The sequence below is a fragment of the Macaca nemestrina genome, chromosome 2 (assembly GCF_043159975.1).
Source record: "Macaca nemestrina isolate mMacNem1 chromosome 2, mMacNem.hap1, whole genome shotgun sequence".
Lineage (NCBI taxonomy): Eukaryota > Metazoa > Chordata > Mammalia > Primates > Cercopithecidae > Macaca > Macaca nemestrina.
In genome coordinates, this window is record NC_092126.1 from 128,905,556 (window position 1) to 128,921,967 (window position 16,412).

The window sequence follows — 16,412 nt, forward strand, 5'->3', positions numbered from 1 at the left end:
AAGGGCCTGTAACAAGAGTATGAGTCTCCCTGCCCTCCAGCAACAGTATTAGAAAGAGGTGGCAATGTATTCGACTTTTAAAACTGCAAGGCACGTGGACGGATTAGGTACTTTTATGACAAATTCCAGAAAGTACCCAACACCCTTTATTAAACAGTGTTTATACCTACTTTAGCTTTCCCAGAGGAGTGAAAATGGAGATTACTACACTTTCCATAGCAGTCATGTATCAAGGGAAGCAAATCCTAGCTCTCACAGCCCTGTCCAGGGACTATTCCAAATCTCAGCACTTACTCTTCCGACAGCAGCTTCCATCTTGGGTTTCAACCTATCTATCTGTGACAAGCGATTACAATTCTAACCTTGTTCCCATGTTAATATCCTTAGCCTCCCCTTGTGGAATCCACATTGAAAGCCAAGCAAATCAACAACGGATACAATCATTCCTGTCATAAATATTTTACTGGATAAACACGTATGTAATAAATATCTACGGGCAGCACGGGAAAATTTGAATCCCATAAATATTTGAAAAGTTTTGGGAGACTTTTTACTATTCTAATGCCTTTGCCAAGGAAACAGCAATATCTGTATGTTGCCAAGTTCTACCTCCTACGCAAGCAAATACTTTGAATCAGAGTGATCTGAAGTGCAAATTTAGGACCATTATTCAAATAAAGCATTTTTAAGCTCCTAAAGATTTTCATGTTGAACTTGACTCAATCTGATGATTCTATGTTACCTGGCTCAGTAAGTGTCTGTCCTTGTCTGATTAAAGTCTCTCTCCTACTCCATGGGGCATCTCTATACAATGCAAATGTTTGACTTCTTAGATTTCAAGTTCAGATTCAGTATGTTCAGCTATGCTCTGGGCCCTTCTGTGCTGCCATCGTGTATTTATTCATTCATTCCTTGCCCAATCTCACAGGAGAAAAGGTTCTGCCCTCCCCCATTGTCCACCCTGGTCCCAAAGAGAATCAAATTAGCAAAGGTGAGGACTCCCCAAACCTTGGCCTGACCAAGGCTGTGAAAACACTCCTGCCAGACCTTCTAACATACAATAATGCCAAGGAAAGAGGAATCACGTTTTGGAGGTTTTGTTGGAAAAGTTAGAGAGAAATGTGGGAAGCAGAGTGAGGGAAACTAAAGACTGAGATAAGTGAAACTGGAGAAAGAATGAGGTGACAGATGACAAGAACAAAGAATTAGGTAGCATGAACTAGACATGGAAATAGACTCAGAGTAGACTCAAGCACTGCACAAATGACACAGCATCTTTTCAAAGGGCCTCCTGGGGTTTCAAGAATAGTATCCCGATGTGATGGATTCTTTTTTTTTTTTTTTCTGAAGACAGTCTCACTGTTGCCCAGTCTGGAATGGGCAGTGGTACAATCCTGACTCACTGCAACCTCTGCCTCCTGGTTTCAAGCAATTCTTGTGCCTCAGCCTCCTGAGTAGCTGGGACTACAGGCATGTGTCACCATGGCTGGCTAATTTTTTGTATTTTAGTAGAGACAGGGTTTCACCATGTTGCCTGGGCTGGTCTTGAACTCCTGAGCTCAGGCAATGTGCCAACCTTGGCCTCCCAAAGTGCTGGGATTACAGGCGGGAGCTACCATGCCTGGCTGCAGACGTGATAGATTTCTAAGAGCTCAGAAACTACTCTGAGTTAAGGCCTTCAGTCTCCTTGTAGATATCATGAAACAAATGGCCTTTGGGCCACTTGATGAAGTAAATATTAGAGTAAAAGATCTGAAGGAGACCTGAGGCATCGGCACCTCCATTGTACCTTGGAATCAACTATGTCCAACACACTTTCACAGAAAGGAAGTGGATCCAGCGTGATTATCTCTTCACTGAACTGTAATGGTCACCTTTGTCTTCTAGGGGTTTGCAAAATCCTCCTGGATCTCCCACATCTTTCAAGAAATCTAACTCCCCTGCTTCAACTCTAATTTCCAAGATGCTGTTTCTCAGACCCACTTAAAATATAAGCATCACCGTGAATCCGGGAGGCAGAGCTTGCAGTGAGCCGAGATCGTGCCACTGCACTCCAGCCTGTGCGACAGAGCGAGACTCCATCTCAAAAAAAAAAAAAAAAAAAAAAAAAGAGCATCACATATTCATCCTTTGCCAGACTTGATTCCCTTTACCTGGTTCTTCTGGCACTTACAAAGTAACTAGAGAAGAGGTTTATTATCATATCAACCAAATTTCTGAAACATCTTGGATGCTCAGCAGAACATGTACTGCCATAAAAAATAACAATCCTCAACTATCATGTACCAGTTTTATGTTTACTTGTTTCTAACCAAGGTAGCACAAGATATCTATGTGAATTTTATATTTCCTATGTATTTAAATTTTAAAATTGCCTTTATAATGCCAATGTTATTGGATAATCCACCCTGCATGATAATTTTTGGTGTTCAGGCTTAAAAGTTTTTTTTCCAGGATATTTTGTTTTATTTTGTTTGTTCTGAGACAGGGTCTCACTCTGTCATCCAGGCTGGAGTGCAGTGGCATGATCAGGGCTCACTGAAGCTCGACCTCCACCTCCTGGGCTCCAGCCGCCCACCTGCCTCAGTGCCTCCTGTCCCCTGCCCCAAATAGTTGGACTACGGATGCAAGCCACCTCTCCTAGCTAATTGTTTTGAATTTTTAGTAGAGATGACCTCTCTACTACTCTAAACATGTTGCCAAGGCTGGTCTGGAACTCCTGAGCTCAAGTGATCCTCTTGCCTCAGCCTCCCAAAGTGCTGGGATTACAGGCGTGTGCCACTGCATCCAGCTGTGTATTTCATTAAGTCAACATCTACTATCTACACTGTAGAATAAGTCTCTTCTAAGTATTTATGTTTTTACTGACTTCAAACTCTTTTTCTAAGCTCTTCACTTGGGGAGTACTTTCTTTCCTTCCTTTTTTGGACATTCTCATTCCCACAATAAGATTGACCAATTATAAACCCAGAAAGTCAATCCCTGGGTCCTGTTCTTTTGGGTTAGTCTGTTTGATATCTTTCCATGGCATGTAAATAAATGTGTCTAAATTCATACACAAAGCATACCTTGGAGATATCATGGGTTCAGTTTCAGATCATGGCAATAAAAAAGCAGGTATTCCAGTAAAGTGAGTCATACAAATTCTTTGGTTTCCCAGTGCATACAAAATTTATGTTTACACTATACTATATTAAGTGTGCAATAGCATTATGTTTAAAAAAATTACATACCTTAATTTTAAAATACTTTATCGCTAAAAAATGCTAATAATGATTATCTGAGCCTTCAGTGAGTTGTAATCTTTTTTTGCCGATGGAGGGTCTTGCCTTGATGTTGATGCCTGCTGATTGATCAGGGTGGTGGTTGCTGAAGGTTGGGTAGCTGTGGCAACCTCTTAAAAAAAGACAACAATGAAGTTTGCCACATCACGGGGCTCTTCCTTTAACGAAAGATTTCTCTGCAGTGTGTTGCTGTTTGATAGCATTTTACCCTCAGTAGAACTGTTTTTTAAAAAATTGGAGTCAATCCTCTCAGACTCTGCCACTGCTTTATTAACTAACTTGATGTAATAATCGAAACCCTTTGTTGTCATTTCAACAAAGTTCACAACACCTTTACCAGTAGATTCCATCTCAAGAAACCATTTTCTTTGTTCATCCATAAGAAGCAACTCCTCGTCTGTTCAAGTTTTATCATGAGATTATGGCAATTCAGTCACATCTTCAGGCTCCACTTCCAATTCTACTTCTCTTGCTATTTCCACCACAAAAGAACTCCTGCAGTTCCTTCCTCCACTGAAGTCTCAAACCCCTCAAAGTTATCCATGAAGGTTGGAGTCAACCTCTTCTAAAATCTTGTTAATGTCAAATTTTAACCTTCTCCCATGAATCATAAATGTTCTTAATGGCATCTAGAAGGGTGAATCTTTTCCAGAAGATTTTCCAAATCTTTCCAAATGGATTTTCCAAATCCATTAGAGCCACCACTATCTACGGCAGGTATAGCCTTACAAAATACATTTCTTAAATAGTAAGACTTAAAAGTCAAAATGACTCCTTGATCCATGAACTATAGAATGGATGTTGTGTTAGCAGGCATGAGAACAACATTCATTTCCTTGTACATTTCCATTAGAACTCTTGGGTGACCAGGTGTATTGTCAATGAGCAGTAATATGTTGAAAGAAATTTTTTTTCCCCTAAGCAGTAGGTCTCAGTAGTGGGCTTAAAATATTCAATAAACCACAGCACAACAGATGTGCTGTCATTTAGGCTTTGTTGTTCCATTTCTAGAGCACAGGCAGAGTATATTCAGCATCATTCTGAAAGGTTCTAGCATTTTCAGAATAGTCAAATGAGCACTAGCTTCAACTTAAAGTCATCAGCTGCATTAGCCCCTCACAAGAGAGTCAGCCAGTCCTTTGAAGCTTTGAAACTAGGAATTGATGTCTCCTCTCTAGCTAGGAAAGTCTTAAATGACATCTTCTTCTAATAGAATACTGTTTTGTCTACACTGAAAATCTGTCATTTTGTGCAGCCACCTTCATCTCTGATCTTAATAATTAAATCATCTGGAAAACTTGCTGCAGCTTTTACATTTGCACTTGCTGCTTACCCTTATACTTTCATGTTATGGTGACGGTTTATTTCTTTAAATCTCATGAACCCACCTCTGCTAGCTTCAAACTATCTTCTCCAGCTTTCTCCCCTCTCTCAGCCTTTACTGAATTGAGGACTTAGGAACTTGCTCTGGATTGGACTCCGGCTTAAGGGAATGTTGTGGTTGGTTTGATTTTAATCCAGACCACTCACACTTTCTCCATATCAGCAATAAGGCTGTTTCACTTTCTTAAAATCCGTGTGTTCTCTGGAGTGGCACTTTTAATTTCCTTTAAGAAATTTTCCTTTGCATTCACAACCTGGATAAATGTTTAACATGAGGGATCTAGCTTTTGGCCTATCTCAGCTTTTGACATGCCTTCCTCACTATGCTTAATCATTTCTAGGTTTTGATTTAAAGTGAGAGATGTGTGACTCTTCCTTTCATATGAAGAGTTAGAGGCCATTGTAAAGTTATTTATTGTCCTAATTTCAATATTGCTTTATCTTGGAAAAGGTCTGAGGAAAGGAACAGAGATGGGGAATGGCTAGTCAATGGAGCAGTCAGACCACACATGACATTTATTAATTGTTTGTCCTCTTATGTGGGTATGGTTTGTGGCACCCCCAAACAATTACAATAGTAACATCAAAGATCATTGATCACAGGTCATCACAGCAGATATAATAATAATTAATACTAATAAAGCTTGAAATACTGTTAGAATTACCAAAATGTGACACAGAGGCACAAAGTGAGCAACTGCTGTTGGAAAAATGACACTGACAGACTTGCTCGAAGCACAGTGGCCACAAACCTTCAATTTGTACAAAATGAAGTACCTGCAAAGTGCAATAAAATGAAGTGCAATGAAAGGAGGGATGTCTGGACCACATTTGGCTCTCTCAATCACTTCTCACTGTATTTTCTGGCTTCCTTCATCCTTCCCATTAGGAACCTATGTTCTATCATCTTGTGACCACTTTCCTAAATTGTAATAGCTTTCCAGAGTGGTGAATTGGTGGAATGAACTCCAGACCAGTTGGTAAATGACTAACCATGCATTTGAAGGAGGGTGAAGTAGACCATCATTCAAGAAGCCATTTTTTTGCTCCATATTTAGTGTGGGATATTTTTGGTGCAGAGAAAGTTTTCTGTTCTTGGAACCAACAATTTTCAAACATTTACTGTTTGGTTTTGCATTTACCTTTTCCTTAAGGCACCAGCTATACCTTTCAAATCTTGAACTAGAAAGTTCACTTTCTAGCAGTTAGTATATAAAAATACTCATTTGGTAAATAACTTTCAGATGAAATGTCTGATTTTCTTATTTTATAGATACATGGCATAGAGTTTTTATCACACTATCTTTATAAACCAGATTTTTTTTGAGAAATACTCACTGACTTTTAGAATATATATTTTATAACATGTATAGCAAGACTAAAAAAAGACATTTAAACATTTTGGGACAAGTGTCATTTTCTTCTCCAGAGCAGAGTAAGCTTAGAATAAATTGAATATTCAGGATTTAATTTTCTAAAGGATCTATACTTCCTGACATTAGTGTATCGACTTAATTTTTTTTTTTTTTTTTGAGATGAGTCTCGCCCTATTGCCCAGGCTGGAGTACAGCAGCGCAGTCACAGCTCACTGCAACCTCTGCCTCCTGGGCTCAAGCGATTCTCCTGCCTCAGCCTCCCAAGTAGCTGGGACTGCAGGCATGTGCCACCATGCTAGGCTAATTTTTATATTTTTAGTAGAGACAGGGTTTCACCATGTTGGCCAGGCTGGTCTCAAACTCCTCACCTCAGGTGATCCACCTGCCTTGACCTCCTAAAGTGCTGGGATTCCAGGCGTGAGACACCGCACTCAGTCTCAACTTAATTTTTATTAAACATGAATAATACAATGAGTATTGGTATTTTGTGCTGGGTAACTTTTTATTGTGAGGGCTATTCTGTGTTCTGTAGGATGTTTTGAAGCATGTCTGACCTCACTAGATGCTACTTGCACCCACTGCATACAATGCCAATGCTCCCTGGGGGGCAGAAGTTATATAAAAGAACCAAAGATTTAAATTTAACTAATCAAACAAACAAATAAGGATAGGCCTAGTTTAATGCAGATATAATCTATCAAAAATAGAGAGATTTCATTCTTTCTTCATTCACATACAAAAATTAGGGACAAATCCAGTAGACACAAACTCTTAGATTCTCCCATTAAATAAAAAACTTTGATACATTCACTTATTCTAAAAAACTATAGTATTGGCTCTGAATTGCTACCATGCAGGTTTTGTCATGTCACCAGATTATACAGTTCATATTATACATATCAGAGGATCTGTACTACCTGTATTAAAACTATTTTATAGTGTTGAAGACAAGGACACAAAAAGCTAAATAAGTTGAGGAAAGGGTGAAGATTTTTCTGAAACTTTTATATCTGCAGCAAGACAGGGTCACAGGGCTAAAGGATTAATTACATAAGAGGGTGAGATAATGGGTTAGTAACAATGGCTCACGTTTACTTAATGGGTATATTTAGTTAAGGATGAATGAAGCTGCCACTAAATTAACACTATTCAGTTACATGAACACTAATGAAAGAGAGAGAGAGAAAAGGAAAAGACAGAGAGAGAGAGAGAGAGAGAGAGAGATAGATAATAGGTATACTTTACCATCCCCAGGAATGATGCGGAGGGTAACTGTGTTTCCTGCTTCCTTGATTAGGTTCACAATGTCTGAATGGGATTTGTTGGTGATGGAACATCCATTTACTGCCAAGATCCGGTCTCCTACTTTCAGCTTGCCACAGCGGTCAGCAGGGCTCCCCTCAATAATCCGACCTATTTTGTGAGGCATAGCCACACATGCATTGCCTGCTTTGATATTGAGTTTTAATTTTTTTAAAGTTACGTGGGAATATAGCAAAGGGAAGAGAAAAAGGGTTGAAAAGGGAAAGAGAAGGTTAAGTGTTAATTAATTAAAGCATTAAGCAAATGTTATTAAAGGAGAGCTCTGCACCGATGGTCAAAACATTGGCAATACTCAGGGTGTCTGTATAAGGAGCTACTGCCCTGAAACTAGAATCGATTGCTGCCATCCTTTCCAGATTCAAAATCAGGGGAACCCCCAGGTTTCCTCCTTAAACCAATTACAAAATTTGGGATAGCTGGCAACTTCAAAGATTTTTAAGAGCCCCAAAATAACTCGCTGTTGGCTTATTTTGGGACTGCAAATGTGAAACCCAAGGCTGGGATGGATGCTTTTACTCATTCTGTGTTCATGTCACTTCATTTTTGCCAGCTGTTGTTTAAGCTTCTGCCAATGTTTTGTTCCTTCTCCGTTTAGAAAAATAATCACTGGGCATCTGGTGAGGCATAAGTCTGCTAGCACCAAAAATTCAATCTGAAAACACCTAATGAACAAACACTCAGATTTTCTGCCTTCTCCCCAGAATGATGAAAGCTTTAGAAAATGGGCGTAATTGTAAGAGATGAGCTAAGAAAGCACCCAACCTTGAAGCTTATTTTTCCTTTTAGGACCTTTGCTCAAGCAGCTAGTCTTATGTGCTTTCAGAGTGTGGCCCGACTGGTTCATTAGCTCTGAAATCATCCTCCTGCCTCACAAAAATCCCCTCAAAGGACTATGAAAATCTAGTACCTATTTAGGCTGAGGACATTGATCCAAAGCTAGGTTCAAATCTTTCCTCACCCTTTTTCCTTTAATCATCTCCTTTCTCATCATCAGTTACTGCACATCCACAATATCAAAGACCGGGAAAAGTGCATTTGGAGAGAAAGGTTTATCATGCACTTTGAGGCACTGCATGTCATTGCTAACTTCTAGAGAGAGGTGGCTGGCTTTGAGGCCTGATATAGATTTCTAGTTAATCTAGTTAATCATGTATTGAGTTTCAAAGTTCTTATGCATATTCACCTACTTTGAGAATTTGTCTTTCTGGGGACTATGAAGGTAGTTATGCAGTTGAGTTACCTGTTGGAAAGGGTGACAAAATTAACATGAGGGACATTACAACTAACTGAGTAGGCTCTTCTGTCATAATTTGGACCTTAAGGGTAACGTGTGTGGGAAAATGCGCTTTAATTCCTTTGAATTTCAGCAGATTTGCCTGAGCTTGTATCACAGGATGGAACATCAAGGTAAGATAATTTTTAAAAGTTAACAGTCTATTAGAATATAACAGGTAGGCGTGCTGGAATGCTCCCATACTCAAATTCAAGGTCTTGACTAAGTTTAGTTGATCTCCAAGGACAATTGGTATCACAAAGGTATCGAATAGCAGGTCTGAGGAAAGCTCAGCAAAGCTCAGAAGTCTCATGCAAGGTATTAGGGAAAGTTTAATTTGTTTGTTGTAAGAGCCAAAGGAAAACAATCAAAGACCAAATTGTGAGTGTGAATACAATATTCATTATATAACACATAACCTGCCACTTGACATATATGCTATTTCTTTCTCGAAGGTGAAACTGACAATTCTGAAATAGTTAGGAACATCACAGGATGCATGGAGACAGTCAAATTGTAAATCTGAAGAAAATAATTTGGGATTTCTTTCTCCCCTCTTCCTTCTCTTTATTTTTATATTAAGCAGGAAAGTCTCTGAAATAAATTTTAAAACAAAACCAAAAAACCTTGCTTTGATTTCAGGTCATCCATCCATGACATGCTATGATGACTTGATTAATGTAGCTCAAAAAGCACTGTTAGTAATGGGCATTTGTTACTGCAGCCACACATGCATAGACCTGGCTGGGTCACTGTCCCCTGTTAAACATAAAACTTACGGGGAGACAGCTCTAGCAGGAAGCAACACACCAAGACTAAATGGAGGCCAAGTGAGTTCTACTGGATAAGAATGCTAAAGGGGTGTAGCACCTTGCTGGTCCTAGCCAGTTTCCAAGTGGGTAAGTCATTCAGGGATAGAGCTGAGGTACATGAAAAGCCTGCACAGCCTGCACAGCCCTTTCCCTTCTCCCATTGTATTCCATAGTAAGTAACAAACGTGCTCGGGAGATAACAAATGACTTTTTACTCAATCAGGAAGGTGGATCATTTTTGGAGTGTACATCTATAATCAATCCATCGCAATGGGAAACATTCATATATCACTAGTTTCTGCAATCATCTGGGTTTCTCTTGGTCTTTGCTAGTGTACCCAGCAGAGAGTGAACCTTCTGAGAAAGTGACAATTGTGTTTCTACATACTTTGCTGAAACCCTCAACGTCTGGATGAGACAGGAAAATCAAATGACTCTTAACTCAGATTTTAACCAGACTTTAAATCAAGCAACAGTAAAAATATTATTTTAAAATTTTTAAAAATTCCTATGGGAATACAGTAGAGAAAGAACACAGATGAGGTGGACTAGCATCTCCTGTAGTATTTTTATTCCTTATACCTCTATTTTTCCTAGAGCATTTCTACAGCCGTATGCTCCTTGTAAAAACTCTTAAGATATTCTTAAGACCATTCTGAGGCCCTTGCAATTAGTGCTGTCCTATTCAATACCTTTCAAAAGCTTTGCTTTGGCAAAAACTGTAGACTCTGTATGCTGTCCAGGGGTTGCTATTCAAATTTATTTTTCTTTTTCTTTTTCTTTTTTTTTCAGATGGAGTCTCGCTGTGTCACCCAGGCTGGAATACAGTGGCACGATCTGGGCTCACTGCAAGGTCCACCTCCCAGGTTCAAGCGATTCTCTTGCCTCAGCTTCCCAAGTACCTGGGATTACAGGCATGCACCGCCACGCACAGCTAATTTTTGTACTTTTAGTAGAGATGGGGTTTCACCATGTTGGCCAGGTTGGTCTCAAACTCCTGACCTCAAGTGATCCACCTGCCTCGGCCTCCCAGAGTGCGGGGATTACAGGCGTGAGCCACCGCACCCGGCTGCTATTCAAATTTCACGCAAATCTGGTGTATGCTTTAAGTCGTCTGTGCGTGATCACATTCTCAGGGTGGAAGTTGAAAGGGCCAAACAAATATTCCCAACCTTCAAAAGGGAAAAAGCTACCAAATCAACTCCATCCCCAATTAACTCTTTAATTACCCAGAGCAAGAAGCCATAAAGCATTTCTGCTCATGAGGTCTGGGTCAGCTTTCACTCACAGGAGAACAAAAACTCCCAGGCATGGTAGGAAATCCTGGGCGATTTCACATTCAGCACTCACCAAAGGTCGTGCCTGCTTCGGGCCTGCTCACCGAGGACACGATGACGAAGCCGAAGCCCTCGTTCTCCCCACGCCGGATCTCCACGTCGTAGGGCTGCACCACAGTGCTGACCACGCCGCTGCCCCCGCCGCCGCCGCTGCCGATGCCGCTGGTGCTGCCGCTGCCCGAGCTCACCGTGTTCAGCGAATTCTGGCTGCCCTGCGGGGTGCGCTTCTCTTCCGTCAGCGAGGCTGGCTGGTTGCTACTGTGATGAGAGGAGGCTGGCGAGGGCACCTCGTTCTCGGTTTTGGGTACTGTAACAGAGATGCACGCGTACATTACCGTGTCCAGCAGCCCCTCCATCCTGCTGCCCATCCCTCCTTCCCGCAACTCCCTCAAGAAATCAAAACATGAACCGAGGGGAGGAGACAGCACCTGGTTTCACAAAACCTGGATATACGGATTGAAAGCAGCTTCTCTTGACAAATATTAACCATTCAGTATCTACGAACATTGATCCTACTTAACACCAAATGGGACTCGCAAATAGCGTTCGTTATTTTTTTTTATATATTTTTTTTTTTGAGACGGAGTCTCACGCTGTTGCCCAGGCTGGAGTGCAGTGGCGCCATCTCGGCTCACTGCAAGCTCCGCCTCCTGGGTTCACGCCATTCTCCTGCCTCAGCCTCCTGAGTAGCTGGGACTACAGGCGCCCGCCACCGCGCCCGGCTAATTTTTTGTATTTTTAGTAGAGACGGGGTTTCACTGTGGTCTCGATCTCCTGACCTTGTGATCCGCCCGCCTCGGCCTCCCAAAGTGCTGGGATTACAGGCTTGAGCCACCGCGCCCGGCCGCGTTCGTTATTTTATAGCATGCTATATGTCGACATCCACACTCAGAATCAAGTTTGCAGCAAGATCAACCTGCTGTGAAATATTTCCCCACTGCACAAAGGGATGAGCCTAAGCGTAGGTGAGGGCTACATCCGCGAAGACCACCATTTTGGCTTCATAGATACAACCTTGGATGCACCTTCATATTGTCATTACTTTCCAATCACATTTCCACTCAGCTTTTTCCATCAGGCAACGAACAGTAAGGTGACGGTAACGTTGAGGCTACCTGTCCTATGTGGGGTTCATGACAACACCTGTGAGACACATATGCTTCTCTTCTTAGCTTCCAGGTGTCAACATCTACTCTGATCACAGAACCCGATACACTGACCTCCTTCTGAATTTAGTCACCGTGCTAGTGTTACTAAAGCGCTCCTAAACAGCCAACACAGTAGGTGGAACCAACTATGCCAAAAACAAAATGTGTGTTGTGTCCAAGTTTTGGATCAGACTGTATTTATTTTCAAAAGCTTCTCTTTTCATAGATTGTTTTAATTGTGGAAAAATAAGCATAACAAAATTTTAAACCATTTTTAAGCATATAGTTGAGTGGTATTAACTGCATTCACATTTTTATACAACCATCATCATCATCCATCTCCAGAATTTTGTCGTTTTCCCAAATTGAAACTCTGTACTCATTAAAAACTAATTCCCCTTCCCATTTCCTCCATTCCCCACCGACCATCATTCTGCTTTCTGTCTCTATAAATTTGACTACCCTAGGTACCTCATATAAAGGGAATCAATATTTCTCCTTTTGTGACTAGTTCGCTTTGCATAATGTCTCTTCATAGTTTTGACACGCCTTTCACACAGAGCTAAAAATCCAAAATATTTAATATTTAAAAAAATAAACCTGAAGGCCGGGCGCGGTGGCTCAAGCCTGTAATCCCAGCACTTTGGGAGGCCGAGGCGGGCGGATCACAAGGTCAGGAGATCGAGACCACAGTGAAACCCCGTCTCTACTAAAAATACAAAAATTAGCCGGGCGCGGTGGCGGGCGCCTGTAGTCCCAGCTACTCAGGAGGCTGAGGCAGGAGAATGGCGGGAACCCGGGAGGCGGAGCTTGCAGTGAGCCGAGATCGCGCCACTGCACTCCAGCCTGGGCAACAGCGTGAGACTCCGTCTCAAAAAAAAAAAAAAAAAAAAATAAACCTGAAACACAAAATATCACATTGCCTTACTATTTCTATTTGGGCCAGGGAAGCCAGATAGTTTTCATCTCATCTCAAAAACCAGTTCTAACTGACTGCTTTTAGCTGCATGGAATACTATGTTAAGAAGGATTGTGAGGCCACAAACAAGCTCTAGGGACATAACCTACAGCAGATTAACACTGTTTTCCATGCATGCAGGAGGTAGGACTCTCACACTGGAATTTAACATCTTAATTCTATAATTAATCATATACCATTTAAAATGGGTTATACTTTTTTTTTTTTTTTAAAAAAACAAGGTACCAATTAATTTGATCTGGCAGATATCTGTTTCACTAATATTAATGCCACAAGAATTCATAATATTTCAGGTCATATTTCTCCAGTAATTCAACTGATAGAAGACAATCACTTCTGCTGTATTCTGGGTTCTGTCTCAAAGGTTTCAAAGTGGGAGCTGCATCCAAAGGTGAACAACAAGGTGTATTCAACGTGAGCTTTCAGGAAGCTGGTAGGTCAAGGGAAAGGACAGACACACAATTCACTGTGTCAAAATGGCAGATTCTGATGTGGAAGTAAACCATGAGTCACTAGAATGGCAAGGAGGGAATGCTAAAATCTGAAGGTAGTCGGAGGAAGGAGGAATTTCTGAGGGAGGAAGGTTATATTTGTGCTGAGCCTGAAAGGATATGTAGTATTTTGAGAATTAAAGTTCAAAGCTTATGGGCAGGAAGAAGGAATCAAAGCTGACCTAGAATTGGCTGGCTCTACAACTTTCTTGTAGAAAGAAAAAAAAATCTTGGTTTAATACATAGGACAGTAAGAAATCAGTAACTTTTTTATGAGCTTATTTTGTAGCACAAACCCAATTTTTGTTCTCTTGATATGAAGCTACAACTCTTCTGACTTTCATAATGACCTCATTGGTTGAGGATTATCATCAAATGAAGAGGATGGCTAAGTTCTGATTTGCAAGGAGATAGAAGGGAAGTAATATATATTCAACAAGCCTTCCTCTGGAAGACTTTGTTGAACATATGCAAACGGCACATTAAAGTACTTTAGAATGACAGTAATTTTTGCAGGGTTTGAGAGAAGCAAGCCATCTGGAAATTCTGAGCTTGATCACATTTGCAAACATTTGCTAAAATAGATGCTCAAGGAGGCAGACACAGGAAGGAGGCCTTTTCTGTGAATCAAGTGACAACGCACTGTCTGAACGAATGAATGAAATACATACCCGCAAAAACCACTTTACGCCGCACTGTGAGATTGACGTGGCCTTGTTTGGCAGCTTGTTGCATAAGCTGGACCACAAGCTGGTGTGATTTTCCAATTACTGGCGTCCCATCCACACAGATTAATTCATCTCCAGACCTCAGGCGGCCGTCGGTATCAGCAGCACCCAGTGGTACAATGTGACCAATATAAATCTGTTGAATAATTGAACGATGGATGAAACACTTCTCTCCTACATTTACTGTGACATCAATGGCCTTCACATCTCTGGGAACAATTCATTCATTCATGTCTGCAGGCATGCCACAAACATTTATTGAGCACCCACTGTGTACAAGACATTGTGCTAAGTATTGTCACAATTATTAAATGGTGGAAAGAATATTTCTTGCTTAGTTTCCAGCTGTTTATCTGTGGCCTATTGACAACTCACTCTTTCTTTTTCTCCGCTGCAGATATAAATCACTTTTCTCCCTTCATTGTACAACCTATTCTTCTTTCCTAGCTACCTAAAAACTCTCTTTCCATACAACTCTGCTAATAAAATTTTAATATTACTTTTATTTAAGAGTCTAGCATCATGCCTAGGAATAGGGAATATGTAATAAATACTCTTAAATGAATGAATGAAGCAAAAATTAGTTGAACATCTCCATTTTCGAAGTCTTTTAGCACCTGAAAGCAGAGCATTCTTTATAGTTAATGTCTTACTATTATATTTGCCATTCACTAAACCTTAGCTAAAATACTTGTGCCTACCTTGCCTTTCCAGCAGACAATAATGCTATAGTTACCTTTACATGGCATTTACAGTTTGCAAAGAACTTTGACAAAATAGTTGCTAAGAACATGGATTCGAGTCAGACCTTATTTGTCAGTCCCTCTGTTTGGTAGCTCCGTAATCTTGGGCAAGTTAATTAGCTTTTCTTTTTCTCAATGTGAAAACGGGATAAACTGGTGGGTTTGATGGATAAATGAGAGAATGTATGTTAAGAGCCTTTAGCACAGAACCTGGCACATAGTAAGCGCTCGATGAATAATGGCTGTTATTATCACAAGGAAATTAACAATACCTATTTTAGTTTTCTTTTCTTCCTTCAAAAGAACCCTGTTATGTTATTCTAAATTTATTCCAAAATGGAGGTCACTGAGATCCAGGGAAGTTCAACGTTTCTTGACCCTTACTCAGGGTTCTTTCTCAAGTTTTGTAAAGGCAGGGGTCTGACATTCTCCAATCACTGTCCCATAAGGCTTTGTGAAATACTCTCTGCACACCAGCAACTCAACACACAAAGCCCAGTACCTGCTGGCAGAGTGAAGGGACCTGGCCAGAAGGACCAGGCTACTGTTATATCAGGTGATGATTATCCTGTTTTGCTTTCTGTTTTTGTCTCCCTTGGGGGAAAGGGGTGGTCTACAGAGGCTGCAGCTGCCACTTTTCACAAACACGCATACAAACTTTTTAGAAAGAGTCTAGTCTCTTCTTCCTCAAGACAAACAGTGCTCCACAAAACCCAATGAAAAACCCATACTACTCAAGATGAAAGAGTCAGTGTTGCATCTAGCTGGACAAATCTTGGTGATTTGTCACTGTTGCCAATTTGCTTTGAAGCCTTAGAAAAATATGCCGGGGAGAGAGATGAGCAAAAGACTCACAGGTTCCCCTGGTTCATTTCCACCCAGAATCCTAAATCCAAATCCAGTCTCTTTTCTCCAGAGGAAGATGTCCTGTTCCTGGTAATCTGGAACTGCAGAGAGGGGAGAAAAAAGACATGGATTATTTTTCTGATAAAAGCAGTGATACCCCCAAGATGAACACAGTTGCAAGACAAGAATGGTGGTGCTTGATCAGATGGAAGCTTTTCAATATAGGCAAAGAAACAAAATACTCTGAACAGGTGAAATAACAGAAGACATGGGGATAAAGTAAATAGTGGGAATAGTCACTGAGCCCTAAAGTTCTTCAAAGGACTCATCACTGTTTGATAATTCCGAATCAAGCCCAAGCCATGATCCTTAACTACAAATAGTCAGCATTAACTGCTTTCCTCAGTATTCTTGCAAGGAGAATTAAGTAAATTAAAAGTATGATGTGCCACACTGCAAAGCAGGTGTCCATGTCCAAGAACAGAACTCAGGCTAAGTCAGAGCCACCTCTGAAGCCGGCTCTAAGGATTCTGAAGTCATGTTAAGTCACCAGATGTTTCCTCTACTAGAGGATGAAAGAGAACAGCTTGGTTTAAACAGACTTTCTGATTTATCTTTAAGTCACTTTCTTCTTCCTTAAAATAATTAAGACTAGCAATGCTAATAATTTGTTAGATCATTTTTGCCAA

General features: G+C 40.7%; 1 protein-coding gene across 25 annotated transcripts in view; it reads right to left on the minus strand.

Moving 5' to 3' along the window:
* The window catches only part of LOC105483536 (membrane associated guanylate kinase, WW and PDZ domain containing 1), a 677,852-nt gene that overhangs the window by 14,779 nt on the left and 646,661 nt on the right, over nucleotides 1-16,412 (minus strand). For 13 of the 25 annotated variants that reach the window (XM_071092042.1, XM_011744457.3, XM_011744470.3 and 10 more), the window contains 4 exons: nucleotides 15,733-15,824; nucleotides 14,078-14,270; nucleotides 10,802-11,095; nucleotides 7,289-7,492 (listed from right to left, as the gene is read on the minus strand). In XM_071092042.1, coding sequence (XP_070948143.1) covers nucleotides 7,289-7,492; nucleotides 10,802-11,095; nucleotides 14,078-14,270; nucleotides 15,733-15,824 — 783 coding nt within the window. The remainder of the gene's footprint in view (nucleotides 1-7,288; nucleotides 7,493-10,801; nucleotides 11,096-14,077; nucleotides 14,271-15,732; nucleotides 15,825-16,412) is intronic. The other 12 variants (XM_011744480.2, XM_011744510.2, XM_071092043.1 and 9 more) reach the window with 3 other exon arrangements.